This window comes from Glandiceps talaboti, chromosome 3, assembly GCF_964340395.1.
Source record: "Glandiceps talaboti chromosome 3, keGlaTala1.1, whole genome shotgun sequence".
Taxonomy (NCBI): Eukaryota; Metazoa; Hemichordata; class Enteropneusta; family Spengelidae; genus Glandiceps; species Glandiceps talaboti.
The window spans coordinates 21,528,885-21,549,044 of NC_135551.1; the positions used below are offsets into that span (position 1 = coordinate 21,528,885).

Here is a 20,160-nt window from a genome sequence, read left to right on the forward strand (position 1 = left end):
ATGATTTAACAACACATAAAATTTCACATGATTGCCAAGAAACACTAACTAAAAAGTCACATTTGCTTATTTTGAATGCAGCTGCAGAAATTAAATCAATCATGTAACTTTATGTTCTGCCATGTTCTGTACATACTGGTATGTACATGGTCTAACTTTATGTTCTGCCATGTTCTGTACATACTGGTATGTACATGGTCTAACTTTATGTTCTGTACATACTGGTATGTACATGGTCTAACTTTATGTTCTGCCATGTTCTGTACATACTGGTATGTACATGGTCTAACTTTATGTTCTGCCATGTTCTGTACATACTGGTATGTACATGGTCTAACTTTATGTTCTGCCATGTTCTGTACATACTAGTATGTACATGGTCTAACTTTATGTTCTGCCATGTTCTGTACATACTGGTATGTACATGGTCTAACTTTATGTTCTGTCATGTTCTGTACATACTGGTATGTACATGGTCTAACTTTATGTTCTGCCATGTTCTGTACATACTGGTATGTACATGGTCTAACTTTATGTTCTGCCATGTTCTGTACATACTGGTATGTACATGGTCTAACTTTATGTTCTGTACATACTGGTATGTACATGGTCTAACTTTATGTTCTGTCATGTTCTGTACATACTGGTATGTACATGTATGGCTGCTGACTCCCATCAGACAATTTGTGTCCATGGCAAGGGACCTACACTGAACAGTGAATGAGTCACAAGTTTCAACTCTGTGTTTGTCAATGTGTAATGTATGGATCATGGAATGTCTGCCCGGAACCCAAGGTTATGAAAGTACTTTAAATACCTACCATTGCACACCCCATTTCAAGTATTACAGAGTAGGAAACAGTTTCTTACAAGAAAGTTAGATCTAGTCAGTAAGTCTTGATGGAGGACATTGTACAAAAGAGAGTGGTTGTATAGTGAAATCATGATTGATTTAAACCTACACAAAAAACAACTGGTGTATTATTTTCTAAATTGGACAAAAAACAATATATTGAATTTCATTGAAAATTGTTAAAATACCAATAATTAGACATTGTACATGTTAATTAGGTGGTTGAGTGTATCCAGCAGTAGTACAGCAACAGGCTGAAATCATGATGGGGGGGGGGGGGACCCTGATTTTTAGGCGCGGACCCAAAAATCAATTTGATTGCATTTATTGTACTATAATGTGCACACAAAAATTCCTCACAGGTAATTCAGGGTAAGTCATATCTAACCACTTTTTTTCTCTCTTTTTTTTTGAAAGTTCAGCATGCAACATTAAACAAACAAACAAACAACAACACATCACATATAATTTGAAATAACTTATTTATGTTGTAATTTTTCTATATTTACATCAATATCCATATTTCTAGGTTTTATGATATCACACACAATACATTTATGTAAATATTACATATATTGACTTATGGAGATATGAAGCAAATACATATATTAACTTGTGGAGATATGAAGCAAATACAAGATGTCTGTGGATTGGTGGAAGGCAACAACAGCTAACAGATGCAAGCAATCTGTCGATTGGTGGTGCCTGTACTTAAGTTTTTATTTTGTATGTTTGATAAGTTGCTTCTTAGCATATGCTCAGTTTGATTGGTGAGATTCTGGTTGCCAAGTGATGTTAGCTTCAGTTTAATTGGCTGGAAGCATTGCCCAATAGGTATAACCTCAATTCTGATTGGCAAATGGGGGATATAATGTCAAGTAGAATTATACATCTGGTATTTGCTTCACCAAGATAGTATCCACAACAAAGATAACGTTTAAAGGCCCGGTTCAGATAGGATAAAATTTATTCATGAAAAACAGTTGTCTGGCAGAGCTAAAGGGTTGGTCATAGTCTTGATGCCAACATGGTTTCTAACTAAACCACAGTCTGGTCAAAGTCCCGCAATCAGTGCAAAAAGTTGTTCATCCAATCAGTGAACCCCAACTGCTATAGTAACGTAAACAGTGTTTAGGTAGCATCCTGAGCTGACAAAGATACCATATTTGGACATTGCATAACTGCCCCTTATAAAGACTAACTTTATGAGGGACTGTGTTATTGGTTAGAATTTTTTGATTGATTAACAAAGACATGATGTTAATGACTGCTGTGGATGCATTTTAAATTTCATCTCATGTATCTCAGGACTTCTGGAGTAACGACTTTGACTATACTGTGAGTGGAGGTTTAAATGGTAAGATACTGTATAGGAACTAGACTAGGTTGGTCCTGAATACTTATATATTCCCAGGTTTGACTGATAAGAGGGTACTAATGTGAGAACCTGAGATTGAATCATGGGCCTTTAAGGGGAAACCAATTACGATATTAAACCAGAACTCCATGGTTGAGTCTGTAGCCTACAGCTGTGAAGCTCAAGGTCAATAAAATTATACATGAAGTAAAATTTGTTATTGCATTATATGAATCGCTTAACATTAACAGGAATATCAATGAAATGGATAAAATTGTGTAAAATATTAAGGACAATTTACTAGCACACATGATTTTTTTACAGATAAACATTACGGCTGTAAAACCAGTCAAAAACAATTTGAAATCCTACAATATATTTACACATAAGAGATGGCAGTATTTTTTGTAAAATATCCTAACTAAAACTATACACGTTTGTCTCCAAATTCTATGCTAAAAAAACACCCCTATTGTCGGAATATGTAAATGAATATGGTGGTTAGAAATTGCAAGTTTTACGCCTTAACAAAGTTAAGGGACCCTTATTGTGTTTTCAGGATGATGATCTCACCAAACGGTTGATTTGATGACTAGTAACTAAGTGGACGGATAAAATGCACCTCCCCCCCCCCCCCGCCCCATTCAGCCCTGTTGTATGACCCACGCTTTGAAATCTGTAGAGCGCCCTCTTGTGATACAAATAGACATAAATGACGAACTTTATACTGTAACCTTCCTCAAATCTAGTGAAAGAAAGCATGGGATAATAAGTCAAAAAAAAAATAGTTTGTTTCCGATAACATAACTTAGAAAATAGGGTAGGTAGGTCAAGATGTTAATTTACTTTTATTTTTTGTAATTTTATTTTATTTTTTTAGAAACTTCAACTCTAAGATAAGATACTGTTTGGTCACAACACTTCTGTGGTTGTTTAATGAGGTGTAAGGGAAGTAAAGGAAGACCATTATATGTGAATTAGACGAATACTACGATCGATATACAGACTGTATTGTATAAAATCAACTTGCACATGGTATCTCCGGAATGGGATATTTTTTTTCAAATTCTTGACCAAGGATACTATGACAAGAAATTTTACACAGAAACAGAAGAATTAAAATTCTCACTAGTTTTCGAATGTAAAAAAAAATATTAAGGGTCGGTGGCTTAAACTAGGGTCAGTCTAGTTATCGGAAACATACGGGTTTTTTTATTTGGCCTAACTCGAAATCTCACTTAATGTAGAAAGAATTTTTCTATGCCGATGACAAGCTGAAAGTGATCATGAAACAATAAAGTGTTGTTTTCTCCCAAGAGAGTTGTAACTCGATACAGACTCCTCCGAAGTCTCAAGTATTTTTCTCAAGTGTTTTAAAAGATAGTATATCCGAAAATTAGAATAACTTCTTCGGAGTCACATTTATCTGATTTCGAGTTAATTATCCATGCGTCCTGAACATCTCCGCTCTGATACCTAATTCAAATTTCATGATAATAGCTTTTGCGGTCACTTTAAAATTTCATAACATTACTACAAACGTCACAGTTGTTATAATTGCACAATTTGTGGAGAAATACATCACATTATAAATGATAGCCAATGAACGTTAATATGTAGCTAGCACCTTTGACTCCGCTATTTTCATATCACGAGTTTAGAAGTTGTATATGTCTGAAACGGAGTAAGGACAAAGCGTACAAGACAGTATACGCTAAGTAGTACAGCCCATTTCAAGTTAGCATTCACTGCCTCTGTTTTGGTACAACCAGTGGGAAAGTGCACATGCTACACTTTAAGATAACAAGATTGAATGAATACAGTTTCTTGTGACATGTTGTCTTAAATGAACTCAACCCAAATGCCACCATGCTGACATCAAATGCACTCGTCAAAACATTGGTGTCCGGGTGTCTGCCTCTAATTGCAGTACGTCATAGTAGGAAAAATGGTACCAAGAAATTGCTAGTTTCGTATTTGTTTCTACGCGGTTGTACCGAATCAACACAATTTGTGGACGGTAACTTGAAATGGGCTGCTATTACACATCAACTGAGTTTACCTGTGTACAACCATTCAAGGTAAGCTCAATACATGATTGACAATCTATCTACAAACACCTGGCTCTGATCTCTGTGCCAAATTATAAATGAACTGTTCATGTTCATGTTCGCGTTCAAAACCCAATATTTGGAGTCACACTTTGTAGCTCGTCCACAAGCTTCGGTTTTGCTATCTGTATTTCCGGATAACTTGCAATTGGAACCAAAAAATTATGCTTTCCGGCTCGCTATACTAGTAATTTTACATTCTCGTAAACCAGAGCTGTTATTTCAGATTCTTTGGCCAAACTGCGAAATGACGAATAATAACCACTTGGCGGTGCGTCTTAAAAGGTGCCGTAAAAGAGGCTGTGGTTTACGACGATGTAATATTACGTCATACTAGTAAACATGACATGGTCCCTTTTGTTTGACACACTCCCTCCCCTCGGGGCCTTGTATACTGAGTAGAAACGATGAATACAGTATTTGCCATTATACGATTATTTTATAGTTCAACACAGGTACAATTCTGACACGATCCATTGCAAAATAGTAGGACGCATACGACAATGGTGACACTTTTTTGACCGAACGACACAAACCGTGTCTACCAAAGTGAGGGCATTTATACGACAGGCAGACTTTGAGACACGTTTAGAAACCAATATTCGCCTACAAAGTGTCTGCTTCGCAAACTTTAAAAAAATATGTTATGTGATACGGTGTTTGTCTATGGTCTTTCACTCGAAAAAGTCGCTTTTTAATTGAACCCCTGGGAAATTCCCTAACACACCATCTTTCTGTAACCCACTGTCTGATTACATATTAGTCACTGAGTTGTATTCACATCATTGACATAACATGAATTCTGACATGTCATTCGTGTACCCGGCGATCCCTGCAACATACGGGTATCTACACAAAGGTTTTTCTGTTGTATGTTGACATTTTTCAGTTAATTTAAATTTTAGACCGCAATCATCAAACCAATTCTTATTCTCGAAATTACATCAAAATTTACATTTAAAAGCCACCGTGATAAAATTTACGGCGTCTTTTTTTTTTGCAATCACCATTTTGCCCAGATGTTAGGCACTCATAGTATCAGGGGTCATCGTCGGTGAACATTAGAGTGCTCTTGTATCAGCATCATACATACACGTAGTACGACACATATGTCTGCGGTGAACACTTGACTACTATTGTATTGTGACAAATACTGTACCCTATTTCAGATTACCTGCAACAAGTTTCACAACACGGACTTTTCCGTCGTTTTGTACACCCCTTCATCATGACTCTAGAAAAACGAACAATGCGTTGTTGAGACAAGTTTATACAACTCGACATTAATATGAGTCCTATAACGATATAAATAGAGATGAAAGTTGTTGTTTGGAACACATTATTGGCACTATTCCCGTAGACCGGTATTAAATCACCGAACCCGACCGTTAAGAATGTGATTGTACTGAAATACACAGAGTCGAGAAACGTCCAATCGTCCTGAGCCGTGTTCATTAACGCAGCCCCACCTAAAATATATGTTAACTGTAAAAATAACAGAATAGATATAGGAACTTCTACTCTCTTTTCCTTAGGAAGTCGTGTTAATAAAGTCCTTCTCCATGCCCTCCGAAGTCGAGTTGAATGCGATCGATGAAAGTTTTTATTTATGCCAAATCCGTTCCTTTCTTCGACGGGCACGGCTTCGTCCAAGTTCTTCATCTGTCGAAGCACGTCGCTACGCCTGTATCTATTCTTGCTTGCGTTTTCCAGAACAACATCCTCAGTTTGTGTTGCTACGTGTACAGAGCTAGATTCATCATCAGCGAATTTATTGCCAACTTCATCTTCTGAACTAATACTTTTCAATATTGTGTCATCATCTGGTATGCCAGGAATTTCAGGGGATAAGCGTATCTGTTGCATGTTACTATCACAACCGGACTGGTCGTCATCGTAAAGGTCTGAAATTGCGGTGACCTTATATTCTAATATGTCATCATCGTCTTCGTGTCGGCTATTGTCGTATCCACCGTCCGGATTGAACATTGAAATAACACTCCCGATCCGACTGACGCTGTCCGATCCTGTGCAGCTTTCGCAGTCTGGACACTTGGTACAGGACCTGATAATAACACTGTTTATAGATCGCAAAGGAATGGCGACGATTTGTCCAACTTTGGCCAGGAAGACGAAAAAGATAGGAATTCCAAGGATCGCATAGATCATGGTAGCCAATCGACCCAATTGAGTGGTCGGTGTAATGTGGCCATACCCTGTCAATTAAAGCAAAAAAATGGCGTTAATATCAACTGAACTTCATATATCGACAGTCTGATAAAAACATATACACGCAGATCTAGCTGCAGAGAGAGAGAGAGAGAGAGAGAGAGAGAGAGAGAGAGAGAGAGAGAGAGAGAGAGAGAGAGAGAGAGAGAGAGAGAGAGAGAGAGAGAGAGAGAGAGAGAGACAGAGAGACAGAGAGAGAGAGAGAGACAGAGAGAGACAGAGACAGAGACAGAGACAGAGACAGAGATGAAGAGACAGAGAGAAATATATATATATATATATATATATATATATATATATATAATATATATATATATATTGTGATTGTATTTTCTTTCTCAGAATATATATTATATATATACATATATAATATATATATGATCGCACTATGCGTGAAACTCCGACTTACAACCAAGAAAGAGTTCCATAACTACCAAAACTGTATATATATATATATATAGATATATATATATATATATATATATATATATATATATATATATATAATATTACTGTGCTGTATTTGGCTCGCTGTAGGGAGGATGGATTTGTTGTGTGCATTTATTATTGAAATCATTATGCGAGGTTGAAAGGCACATTTTAGGTTTGGGATTAAGATGCGAGTGTGAAATACAATTGTCTGGAAGCATAACAGAAAAAAAGTTAGTCCGAAACTAAAGAATGATCATTGTGTTCTTTACGGTACTTCAACGAGAACCTGGGATTGAATCCTTGGTCTTTAAATGAATTATCAAAAACCCTCACAATCACACGTGTGATTTGTTTGGGTTGTTCAGGGTGACGTTGCCCCAAGCTCTGCCAGACTTGTATTTGTTTTATCCAGAAACGTAACAATTCTCTTTATATATCTTGAGTGTCTATTATAAGCTTTATCCGACATGAATACTGTCGCCACTCTATCGGCTTTAGACAAGTTACATTTAGCATAAACCCTCAAGCACCAACCACATTGTGGTTTATGGTTAAACGTTGCCGAATAGGAGAAAATACCATCCTTGTATAAACAAATGGGTTTGAAAAAAAAATCCAGTAGACTATAAAATGGCCTTGGAAAATTGCCACGTCATTGTTACATAATTTAAAAATGTTATAATGGATCCGATAGACTTGGAAGTAACTCTTACATCTTCAAATTTTAAAAATAAGGTATTTCATAACGAAATAAATTCAATAAACTCTAAGAACAATTCCACTAATATTTCAGTTACATTTGTAATTAGTTTAACCTATATCAATGATGGGGTGGGGGAGGGGAGGGGGAGGGTAGATTTAAAGTATCATGATCAAACTCAAAGTGACAGTTATATTTACCTAAGAAGAAATCAATAACAAAAAAGCGACCACTTTACCTAACACTTGGGTAAACTGAACGATATTGTTTGTTGCGGACAATCTGATCTATAAATAGATTAAGAAGCTTTGGCGCCCACGTCAGTGATTGGTCAAAATATGTGGTCAGGGTTTAATATAGGAAATCACGTGATCACCATGCATTTTATATGCAAATCCGCCTATCTCATTGATTACCCAAACTAAATACTACAACAAGAATTACAAATTGAAGAGCTTAAGGAGTTTCCATGTCTACCGACTAAAGATTGAATCAAAATAACACTTTTTTTTTCAAATGGAAATTTTTTGTTTGTTTTTCAGTTTCTTAACAGTTAGTGATGTTACGTATGATAAATATTGACCGAGATTTGGTTTTAGCTCTAATGCGAGTCCCGTCTTGTTTTAAACCACCATTGTCGTGTCGGTAACTTCTAATACATCAGTATTTTTTTACTACAAGAGAACGTTGATTTTCTTTTAATAACTCAAGTTTGTTCACACCTTGTGTATTGTTTGAAATTGACAATTAAAGATAAAATGGTCATTGTTATCGTATTGTGTACAATATTCTTTATTTTAACGTCACTCATAAATTCTCGTTAACTTCGCTGGTAGTTCGTCTTCTTGTCGTAAAACAAATAAATCGACCAGATACTACTATTCACAGATAATGCTACGCCCTTCACAATAAAGTCTTCTATATCAAAAATTGAACGAAATTATTCCAAGATCTGTTTTCCATTTCTTTAAAATAGTTCGCATGCCAAACTTGGAACTTTTATGCTTTGATTGGAGGTGTGGTAGAATGTTTTGTCGTTTTTGTTCCGAGTTCACTGAACTGTGCCGTCATTGTTTTCAAACTTACTCATTATTTGCAAGGACGTGGGTGTGCTCTGTTATCAATAGATTTACGTATAGTCGTATCACCTGAATCATTGTACTACAATTTCTGTTCTTTGATTGTTTAACTTGTCATAACAGCGAGGTACATGCACATGGTACTAAAAATAGTCAACCCGCGGGGTTTAATATATTATACGTATTCATTGCCTTACCCCCTCTCTCTCTCTCTCTCTCTCTCTCTCTCTCTCTCTCTCTCTCTCTCTCTCTCTCTCTCTCTCTCTCTCTCTCTCTCTCTCTCGTCTAAGGAATATCCAATATCCAATTCTCAGCATATTATTCCTACATACATATTATTTCAACTTGAAGATGCTCCAAATTCAAACAGTAGCGAGCTCTACATGTTTTTAACAACCGCAAAATACCTACTGTATTTTTGTTATATATTTTCGAATTATCATTATTTTGTTATGTGTTGATGATGTTACGCACGTTTATATTGATTTTGGTGTGTTTTCATTAACATCTGTAACACCTTGTAATTAAGCCGGTATGTCAGTCTCCTATGGCCAGTTTACTCTTTCTTATTGTAGGCATATTTCACATTCACTGGTACCTTAAAACTAATAAAACACGTGAAACCAAAGACGTGGAATCTTGCGTGTCAACGATGTCTACGTCGTCACATTGTTCGACTGTTCCGTGGGTAATTACAAGGTGTATTATTTCCAGAATAGGTGAAAAGTGTTAATGGTTTTCACCATCGTTGTGACTATTCATACCGGCCATCATATAAACAACGAATGTACAGTCTTCCAAAGGCAGGCATTTAAGGACTAATTTACTTGTTTTAGACTTTCTACTTTGTTTATCATTAAAGGTAGACTAGCTGTAACTGGAGTACTATTATTTTCGATCAGACAACCAACAATATATTCACTGATAATGGTTAAAATGCCAATAATGAGATATTACATATTTCACTTTAGACTAAACTGTATCTGTGAGGAGTATACAGATTGCAGTCGTGATGGTATTGGGGCGCTAATTTTTGGCTGCGGACCCAAAAAATCATTTTTATGGGTTTTATTGAACCACATTGTATGTACAGCTGAATAGAATACATTTACCAACAGGTGAATCAAAAGTGTTTAGGGTGGACGATGCCACAAGTAAGTCGTTATATCTAACTAAACAGTTCTTTGGTTTATTAAAACACATAAAAACAAAACACGTCACAGCTCGTGTGACTTTAACGGTGTTCATGAAATGTTTTATCAGGTAAAATACACCGGCTATTTCCTGGTGTTAACCCGATCACTCGATAGCTGCATTGCCATTGTTACGTTAACTTGTCTACGAGTTGTCAGTAACCACTTCAGTCAGGGAATCTCTCACTTAGTCGGATAAAGGTACGATCAAGATCAGTACACAGCGACTATCAAGATAGTTGGTTGCATATAGTGTATTTCGTAGCGTAACAAAGAAATCACACCAAGTGTGAGGATATCAGGATATATAGATATTACCTCCTCAAAATGTTGTTCTTATATAAGCTTATGGTCCATAAAATATGCAAAAATTCATATTCTACGCCTTTGTCATTTCAACATGTTCAAGACTTCTGATTGAATTAAATCTCATATCCGCTATACATGTATGTACCCGTATGTCTCTGACCAACTCTTCCTTTGTCTTCAGTGTTACGTCAGTTCCTGAACTTGACCTGTACATATCTATAAAGTTAATTAAACTGGTAATAACTGTTCCAGGACATGATGGTACGGTAACAGCTGTTCTAAGACATATGGTCAAATGGACGTGTTTCTGTAAAACATTCTGTTGTCATCAAAAGCCGTGAACTTCAGATTATTATTAAGTTTTATAACAGTGTATGTGATATCATCATAAGCTGAGATAATATACACAACCTTGTGGCCTAAAAGCTAGAGTTGTATCCGTCTGACGTCGCCATTAGACTTGGATTCGACCGGATCAAAGCTTAGATCTGCACTGCTAGTCAGATCTTTAAAATGTACATTCAAAAATTATTGGTAATTTCGGATGGGCGAAAGTTTATTCCCAAAATCAGTTTATGTAGTTTTAACCCCTGGAATAACTTTTTAACGACTGGGTGTGTTTACAATAGAAGTCAGTCAATCGGAAAAAGAACATCACCTGGTTTGAAAAAAAGTCGTACAGACAACTGCTACATTGTATCATCTGACTTGGCAAAAATGTTCCCGCCATTTCTATATTTCATCGTCTAACTCGACAAAATCTTACAAGTGCTACACTTTATATCGTGGCTTGATAAGAAACTTTCCAAAATCGCTACTTTTTTATTAACCTTCGCTTTAGATGATCTGAGCGCCCTTAAATGGATTGAAAATGCAACAATTGTACTTACATTTTCATTTGGCCAGACGATAAAATGTAACAATGTTAATAAGACTTTTACCATGACATATAATAAGTTTTGTTTAGTAAGATGTTTGTAGGACAGACAGATTATGTTCAATTATGTGTTAGGTGAAAAGGTGAACTGATAGTAATCCATTTTTATCAGTTGTTTTTTTGTTTGTTTCATTACAGAAAGTGTATGTATTATAACCTGCTGATCATGTCAATTAGACTAGATGTATACAACTTACTAAATAGTAATCGGTCCCATCCACCCCCTCATCCACCCTTTTCGTTATATTTAATAAATTGAAACTAATTCAAATGTTGTTGTTGTTGTTGTTGTTGTTGTTGTTATATTAACGATATTAATTTGATATTATCTATAAATCAGGATAAACACGTGTTATTCGTTATTTGCTGATCAAGTGAATATTAATCCAGAAAAAAGTAAATTAATCTACCAGTTACGGCAAATGTTTAAAGCCTATTGTTTCTTCCCATTATACAGGCCCAGTGCATGTTACATACTGTACAGTAAAGTCACTGAAACTAGGTCATAACGAAACAATTAGTGATCGCGTTAGTTACCTGTTAACTAATATTTACTTTTTCAAATTAACAAATGCATAGTTTGACTCACTAATGTATATCCCTTGTTTATGCAAGACCTATGGTCTGATTGCAGTGTTGAAAGCAAAAGCCGAGACACATTGCGGTTAATATATAAAGAGAGAATAAATATTTTTGAAAGATCATATTATTGTGAATTATTTCGTATTTGTCACTTTCCTGCTCGTTATCTAACGGCAGCAATGTGTCATGGATTGTGGAGTTTCGGGGGGGGGGGGGGTTGCATATGTATAACCGAAGGTAATAGTTGTTTGCACTAATGTATAAAACAATGCCTGGATACAAAGCCATTGTTTAGGGACCATTTTCTAATTGCTGTCATGATGTTCTACAAATCACAGACAAGTAAGAAACTTGTCTGTGTACTAATCTATGCACATAGGATACGATTTCAAGACAGAATTACATGGACGTGGCTCTGCGCGGTTACTGATGAATACAATCCAGAGACAACAGAATGTACCTATTCATTGGTATGCTGGAATTTGAAATTAATATTCACAATTAATGAGAGTCTAAACTCCAAGCAAATAAATAATTACTCGAAATGTGAAATGGGAATTACTTTCGATTTTTCGATAATTTTTATTTTGAACTGATAAACCTCGATTCCTGCCGATCGGTGCCGGGGGGGGGGGGGGGGGGTTAATAATAGGTTCTACGACAATTATGATATTCATGAATGTTCACTGAAGAATATTTTACTTCAAAGTCATTTTGAATTTCTGTTTATATTAGCGTTGATCTTAATGACTTAGACTAAAAGTTATTACAACCACAGACGAGGATCTGAAAGTCATTTAATAGCCTCGAACAATACCAGATCCAGATAGACCTAAAGCTTGTTGGTTCTAATTTGTCTCTGGTACTAACAGTATATTGCCAGGGATATAACACGCAGGGCATGTACATTGCAAGACGTAATTATCAAAGCCTGCAAGTTAAGGGTATAATATATGTTTACACTTGGACAACGTGGCAACTGGTTTTCTAATGATATGTAACTCATTGATTATTTTATTGTTGATGATTGTGAATAATACAGAATTTGCTAAAAACTATTATTAAAAAAATCTTCTTTACAGTTCAAATTTCACATGTGTATATGCAACAACGTTAATGCCAATATACGCATTATATATATGTGTGTGTGTGTGTGTGTGTGTTAATTATTTGACAAAAGACAGCTACGAATGTAGCTATACACTTGTCGATATACGTACATATATTTTATGTATGTATGTGTATATATATATATATATATACATTTTGTATATATATATATATATATATATATATATATATATATATATATATATTATTATTATTATATATATATATGCTAATTTTTAAAGAATGGCAACTATACATATACATCTATATAAGTATATATATCGGTATATATATGTTAAATTTGTGAAGAATGACAACTATACATCTGTCGGTTTGTTCGACAAGGCCACCGTCAGTCACCTTGTTCTCTACTGTATTTGTACGACCTGCACCTAGTATATTACCTTGGATTCGACATTCAACTGTTATTTCGTTTTCATTTTGTTGTTGATGCCAGAGGCTTGTACAGCATAATTAGTCACGTTTCTGAAAACAAATACCTCTTACCACTCATTTCACTGAATGGGAGACTGGGAACATATTGTGTTTGTTAAAACTAAAGTAGCAGGACAGAATGCAAGGATGTTTTAGTAGTTCTAACCCTGACGCCGTTCCGGGTCGCTGGAGTCAAGTCTCCTCGGGTTCCAATTGGTATTTAGCATGCAATTTATATGATGTCTTGTGGGCATTATTACTTTCAACAGTTACGACAGAAAATGACGGCATGCCCGCGAGATAAAATGGATTTTATACAACGTGCATTGACTTCCTCAGACCTCCTTTTACTTGCCAGCGATTCACCTAAACAATAACTGTCCCAACTCAGCATCTCTCATTGTGGCTACATGACAAACTGGACAAGTGACAGACAGGAGAATTTAGAATTACCTCCTAGAACAGCTCAGCTCAGCCAAGTGAAAGGTTTGGCCGGAAACCTCGTTCTAATAAGTAGTATTGACAGACTAAGTCAATTCGATACTAGTTAAACCAAATGATGAACTATTTTAGCCAATCAGTTTAGAGATAACACATCTTAACCTACCAGTTTAGCCAATCAATTTAGAGATAACACATCTTGATCTACCAGTTTAGCCAATCAATTTAGAGAAAACACATCTTGATTTACTAGTGTAGCCAATCAATTTAGAGATAACACTTTGATATACTAGTTTAGCCAATCAATTTAGAGATGACATACTTTGATAATATACTAGTTTAGCAATCAATTTAGAGATAACGAATTTTGATTTACAAGTTTATCTAATCAATTTTGATATTCTAGTTTAGCCAATCAATTTAGAGATAACATTTAATCAGGGCAATAAATTCAGCAATGTTTTAGTCGGTATAAATGTGTCATGTGTATAAATATTGAAAAGAATATATTTTTATTCAATTCAGAATCGTCTAGTATCTTCAATAATATATATTTGCTGTAATATGTATCAGTTTGTGGCCAGTATCCGGAAGAGTTTAGCTACAATGTACTCTTTCAAACAATGTATTTTCTTTATTTTTCTTATCGAAATAAAAAAAAACATATCAACAAGCTTCATGTATGAAGACCCTAAGGGTAACTTTACGTAGGAAATAATGTTGTTTTGAATAGTGGGTTGAAAAACAAGTCAGACGACTCGTCAACAGAAGAAAAAACAAACTACAAATTATCGTCCGGTTGAATGACTCCTCGAAAAAACAACAAAGTGATGGCGAGGTTCTGAAACCAACTTAGGAAGATGGAATTCGATTCAAACAAACCAAAACCCAGGTTGGATGGAGATGAATCCGGTCCCCAAAAAATGGTGAAGAACAAATAAACTGATTCAAATAAAGACCACAGGACTTGCCGGAAAACGTCATTTATATGTATTACATGTTAAACTACCCACAGACGGTCAACTTGTGCTACATATTTACACATACCAACGTAGTTTCGTGTGTCTCTTTATAAAATAAAAGTAATAAAACACCAAGTGTTTACCACACTTAAACCGGAGCATCGAATGCGAGCAAATTTTGATGGGTTCAATAAAATGTAATGAACAAATCGATGGCGCTGGAATATAATTTCCTGAAGTTATAATATTTAGACAAAATACTTCTTACACTTCAGAGTATTCTGTTTTACTACATTGTACTAATGATCTGTTGGATATCAAAACAACAGAAGACGGTTATAAAACAGAAAAAAGGGGATTACCGGAAGAATTTAATATCAGATAGGACGAGGTCAAAATCGGTAAACACAATAAGGTTTGTTTTATTACGCTGGACGACATTTTAGACATATTAAACAACAGGGGAATTTACTTAATTTCAAAATTAATTAATTTTCAAAAGAAAACTGAGGTACGTCCTTTTAGGAACCATGGGAAATTAATAAGGACGGGCAGACGAATCCTTGAAAGTCTTGCTTGCGAAAATAAGAATATTGATTGAGAATATATACTGAATACAAATGGGAAGGTGAACCAATATTAGCCTAATTGGATAAACTTGCATTTAAAACTAAATAGGGGAAAGTGCATTCTGTAGAGAGGTGGTATAACAACTGGGTGTATGTGACCTGGAAATTTTAAAGTTCACAATTCGCGGCTACTTACGCTTTTCTAATATTTCAAATGGGTTTAGTCTTGTCAGTGTCTTACATCCCTGATCTCCTGTTTGAATGCGAGTCCTGCTTGCAGACGGAGATAGGGACAATATCAATCGTGCCCCACGCACTGTTTAGCAGGGCTATTTGAATAGTATGCTTTCAACTTCTGTCCGATAAAATATCGTTCCCGTCGTGAGTTGTAACGTTCACTGATTGTCGACCACCTTTCAAAAGGTTTCGCTTTTCCCTTCAGAATATCCACTTGCTTAGTTCAAGGATTTACAATGCAATGAAAAATCCTTCATATACAGGTTTTGTTAAATTTTACAGACATGGTCATTTCGATAATTTTATGGTATGGTTCCTAGAATCTCGGTGTAGAAAATGTGTCCGATAGGCAGGCGGATACTTGGTATTTTGAACAGGATATGGTACATATTTTCAAGTAAAAGCACACCGGACAAAGCCCAGTTGTATTTCAAGGTATCACGCTACAACGGAAATACCACGTGTAGTAGGTTATACCAATACACATGTCCGTGTTATGACTGCCAATTTTAAGTAATGTGGTGTGAATAAATTCAAACCGTCTAAACCACTCTGTGTCTAAACTTAACTTGGGCCTTACGTAATAAAGACTCGTCGCTACCACTTGCACTTTCTATACCTGTACTGTTTAAGATTCAGTAACGGAAATGTCGACTGGTTGTTATTAAAAAAACAACAACGAAACTCTGATTGGTATGTGTCTGGTGTCACGTTTTACGAGTGCCATATTTCTCTGACAATAGTGAATGGTAAAGGAGGTACAACGATACGCCATCATGCAGAAGGTGTCGGTATATTTGTACGCGTACAACCACACGGTATTGACTTACCTATTGTGCTCACTACTGTCAAACAGTAAAAACAGGCCGATAAAAATCCCCATTTGTCTTCGCGATGGGATCGCCACCCTTGCTTCCAAGCCAACTGTAGCTCAACTTCATAATCATCCAGTAATTCCCGGACAGTGGCAGTGAAATTTAAGTTATCCGCAGATGTGTTACTAATGTTACACAAATTTTGAATAAAGTTTTCACGCAGTGTTACCACCTGAGCCAACGTGTCCTTTTCATGGGGAGATTCCAACGCATTGAAGAGAAGTCCACCTAGAAACAGATACCCAGCAGTAAGAGTATATAACCCTATATGAGTCCAGATAGTAAGCCATGGAATTGGGCGGCAACACTTCTTTTCCTGGCCGTCCGAAGTGCCAGAATTCGCCTCCATTATTATGCCCCACCATCGAGCAGAGGGTGTTGATACAATGCTAAGCACTAGGGTTTGCACGTATTGACGTCACAACTAACAATAGGTATAGAGGTGAAAATACCCATCGGTAGTATTTAGCAACTATATAATAGCCATAGTAATTGATTACATAATAATTAACATAAGCCGTACCAATGACATCGCACGACTTTTGGTATTGATCAGGTCAATATTTTTTGAATTCCAACTCATTTCTTTTCTTGATATCCGAACGTAAAATACCTTTAACTTTGCTAAAAGTTTCAGTGCACTCGTTACTCTTTAAATTTAAAATCCCTTTGATATCCTACCATGACAACATATTTCTATTATTTGTCTTAGGATTTGAGAGATTCAAATAAAATCGCCATAAAAAGACTAATCTGGGTTTGTTTTGCACTGTTTTGCTGTGGGTGTGGTGATTCTTTGTGTTTATGTTGGCATGTTGTTGTTTTTTTACTATATTTCACGTCAATATTTCGTTTATTGCATTTACTCACTGTCGACACCTACAGTAACACTGCGTCGGGTGGTTGTATTGTACTACCGCTAATGTTTTTCCAAGACCAGTCCCATTTTTATCGTAGTTAGTAGAGTACGTACGCGTTACTTTATGAAGTCATTAAGAAGTGATATTCAAATGCAATAGGGAAAAAACTACAAACAAATGTTAGGAATAAGGTACATATATGCTTCAGTCCTATGCGATAACAAGGGCTGCAATATGGTTTGTATGCCCCCCCCCCCCAGGGAGTCGGAAAGTATACAGGACCTCTAGGTCCATGGCAAGGATATGATCATATGTATAATTGTTAGCATCCACAGCTCTCTAGAGAATAGTCGCATTATAAATGCATCTTGATATGTATGTATGTATGTATGTATGTATGTATGTATGTATGTATGTATGTATGTATGTATGTATGTATGTATGTATGTATGTGTGTATGTGTGTATGTGTGTATGTATGTATGTGTGTATGTGTGTGTATGTGTGTATGTATGTATGTATGTATGTATGTATGTATGTATGTATTTGTTGGGTGGGTGGGTAGGTAGATGGATAGACTGATGGATGGATGTACGCATGCATGCGTGTGTGTCACTGTGTGTGTCACTGTGTGCGTCACTCTTCTTATTTTACAGCTTGGTAAATTTAATCAGTGTTAAAAGGAAAGTTGTTTAACCAATCCACAACTGACAGCTTAAAGCATACATTTGTATGCGAACGATTTAGATATTTTAAAACTGTGCTTTCCTAATACTAATACCAGCACATACTTAACCACTTGTACCCATAGCAACGGTAGTTATTCAATTACTACGTCATGCGCTAGAAATGACGGTACATAACTTTCATTTTGAAATATACATAAATATATTTGTGTACCTTTCATAAATGGGTATTGTATTGCAGTCATGTCAGTACAGAACTTCAAAAATGTCTAGTGAAAGGTGTTTAGTACAATCTTGTTCAGACACGTGTTGATATAGTAGTAAATTTGCTTCTCTAAATGAAGCTTTACACAGAAAGGTTGGGTTTGAAAATACAAGAAACCCCGACCTTTCTACAATCTTTAACCTACCAATAACAAATATTGACACAGTCGCTCGTACAAAAACAGCTACATTATATTCGAATTTAGGTCAGGTGTTCGACACGACGAGTTTTTTTTTTTCCAAACACTTACTCTTGCTTTGCGTGATAACGGGGATTCGCTAATCTAAAAGTTCTATCTTCCGTGGACTGCAGACAGGTGACAGTTTCGACTCTGTTTTGCGTATTTCAAGTGTGCATAGTGAATGATGCCTTGTTGATCTATAATGCTCAAACACATAAATGAAAAAAAAATGTGCGAGCATGTGCAATTAATTTTACACTCTTGTGGTACGATATAGTACGTTTTCATTGAGAACTTGAACGATCGTGTGCTGACATTCCGAAAGTCGGCAGTGGCCGGAAGTCACATGAGCAGTTGATGAATAGGCTATTCAGCGCTCTGTATTGTTTCCTGATGCATATCACGTTGCCTTCAAAAGCCCTGTCTCTTGGCAACAACAAAAGTTTACAGCGATACATTATCAACAATACGTCGTGAGTAAAAAGAAATCGATGAATGCAAGCCAAGTAAATAGAGAGCTGTGTCCGTACAATTGATCGGGCCTGTAAAATAGACAATGCTATTAATAAATCCTTCGTACTTTGGTGACATGATAATCGCTCGTTGTAGATTCCAAACCGATTTCTTCTTCTTCTTCTTCTGGTGTTTGCGTACAGGGAAATGACAACAGGAAACAAATTACGATGGTATTGTTTCTATGTAATCTGGTTCGCTCCGGGCTCTGGGGTATCTGTTATGCAAAAAATGGTGTCGTGAAAACACAGTTTGTGTGTGTGCGAATGCCAATGGAAGGGTTTGGGACGTGCCAGAAGGGATCGGCCCCCGGGACAAGTTGACTTGTCAAACTGACACTACTGGGATTTTGAAGGTTATAACTATACAGGTGACATCCACATCAATATATCACTGTACGTTTTAATTTGCACGCGTTCTAAAAGCACGCATCGCGACATTTAAAGGGGGGAGGTGCTGTTTATAGTGTGCATTCTACGTGCCAGGCTAGTGTGGCTAACTAAAACCTACAAAATTGCTAGACCATGGCAATGAATAGAATTAAGGGGTCGAAATAGCTGCTTTGGGAGCTACTTGGTAAACTTATGTATATACATTGTAGTAGGTGAAAGTGTTATTTCATGAGATTTATGCCTGGAGCACATCTTGTTATTGTTCGCGGTTTGACGCAAGAGGGCGATACCTACGCCAGAGACTCAGAGTGTTGCCCGGATAGATCGATAGATCGCCTCTGGATCACCCATCACTGTCTGGGTCATCCCTAACTTTTTGACTACTGCAAAACATACATTACTGCATCGTCGTAAACTACACCCTCTTTTACGGCACCGTCCAAGCTTACGAAGAAGTTATTTCACAATGTCGCGGTTCCAAGATATAACAGCTTGCTCTGGTTTGCGAGAATGAGATTACCGGTGTTTAATAATAAAATGATAGCATGGAGTTATTTTCCAAGGTGGAAACTCTAGATCTGACTCTTTCGTTATAAAACTTCGGCGGACGATCACGCAGTATCTATGTACCGAAGTTGAACACCCTGGAGTTGAATCATATTGTGATGACCTAGAGCGATCAATCGATTCTTTCCTACGTCATATTTGAAGTATGATCTTTAAAGCATACATCTCCACCTGTCAATATAGTCTTGTGATTATAAAACTTTGTTGACTGCAATATTCGTTATGATGGTTGTATGACGCAAAACAACCTTCAAGAATCTGCCACTCAAAGATATTTGCAATTGCA

The 20,160-nt window shown here is 36.3% G+C and overlaps 1 protein-coding gene across 1 annotated transcript; it reads right to left on the reverse strand.

Moving 5' to 3' along the window:
- Window positions 1-5,491: 5,491 nt before the first annotated feature.
- LOC144433208 (potassium channel subfamily K member 18-like) lies at window positions 5,492-16,760 on the reverse strand. Its single transcript, XM_078121517.1, has 2 exons — window positions 16,367-16,760; window positions 5,492-6,537 (listed from the first exon to the last, which is right to left on the reverse strand). The coding sequence occupies exons 1-2, from the start codon at window positions 16,758-16,760 to the stop codon at window positions 5,492-5,494; spliced, it is 1,440 nt and encodes a 479-aa protein (XP_077977643.1).
- Between the last annotated feature and the right edge of the window lie 3,400 nt (window positions 16,761-20,160).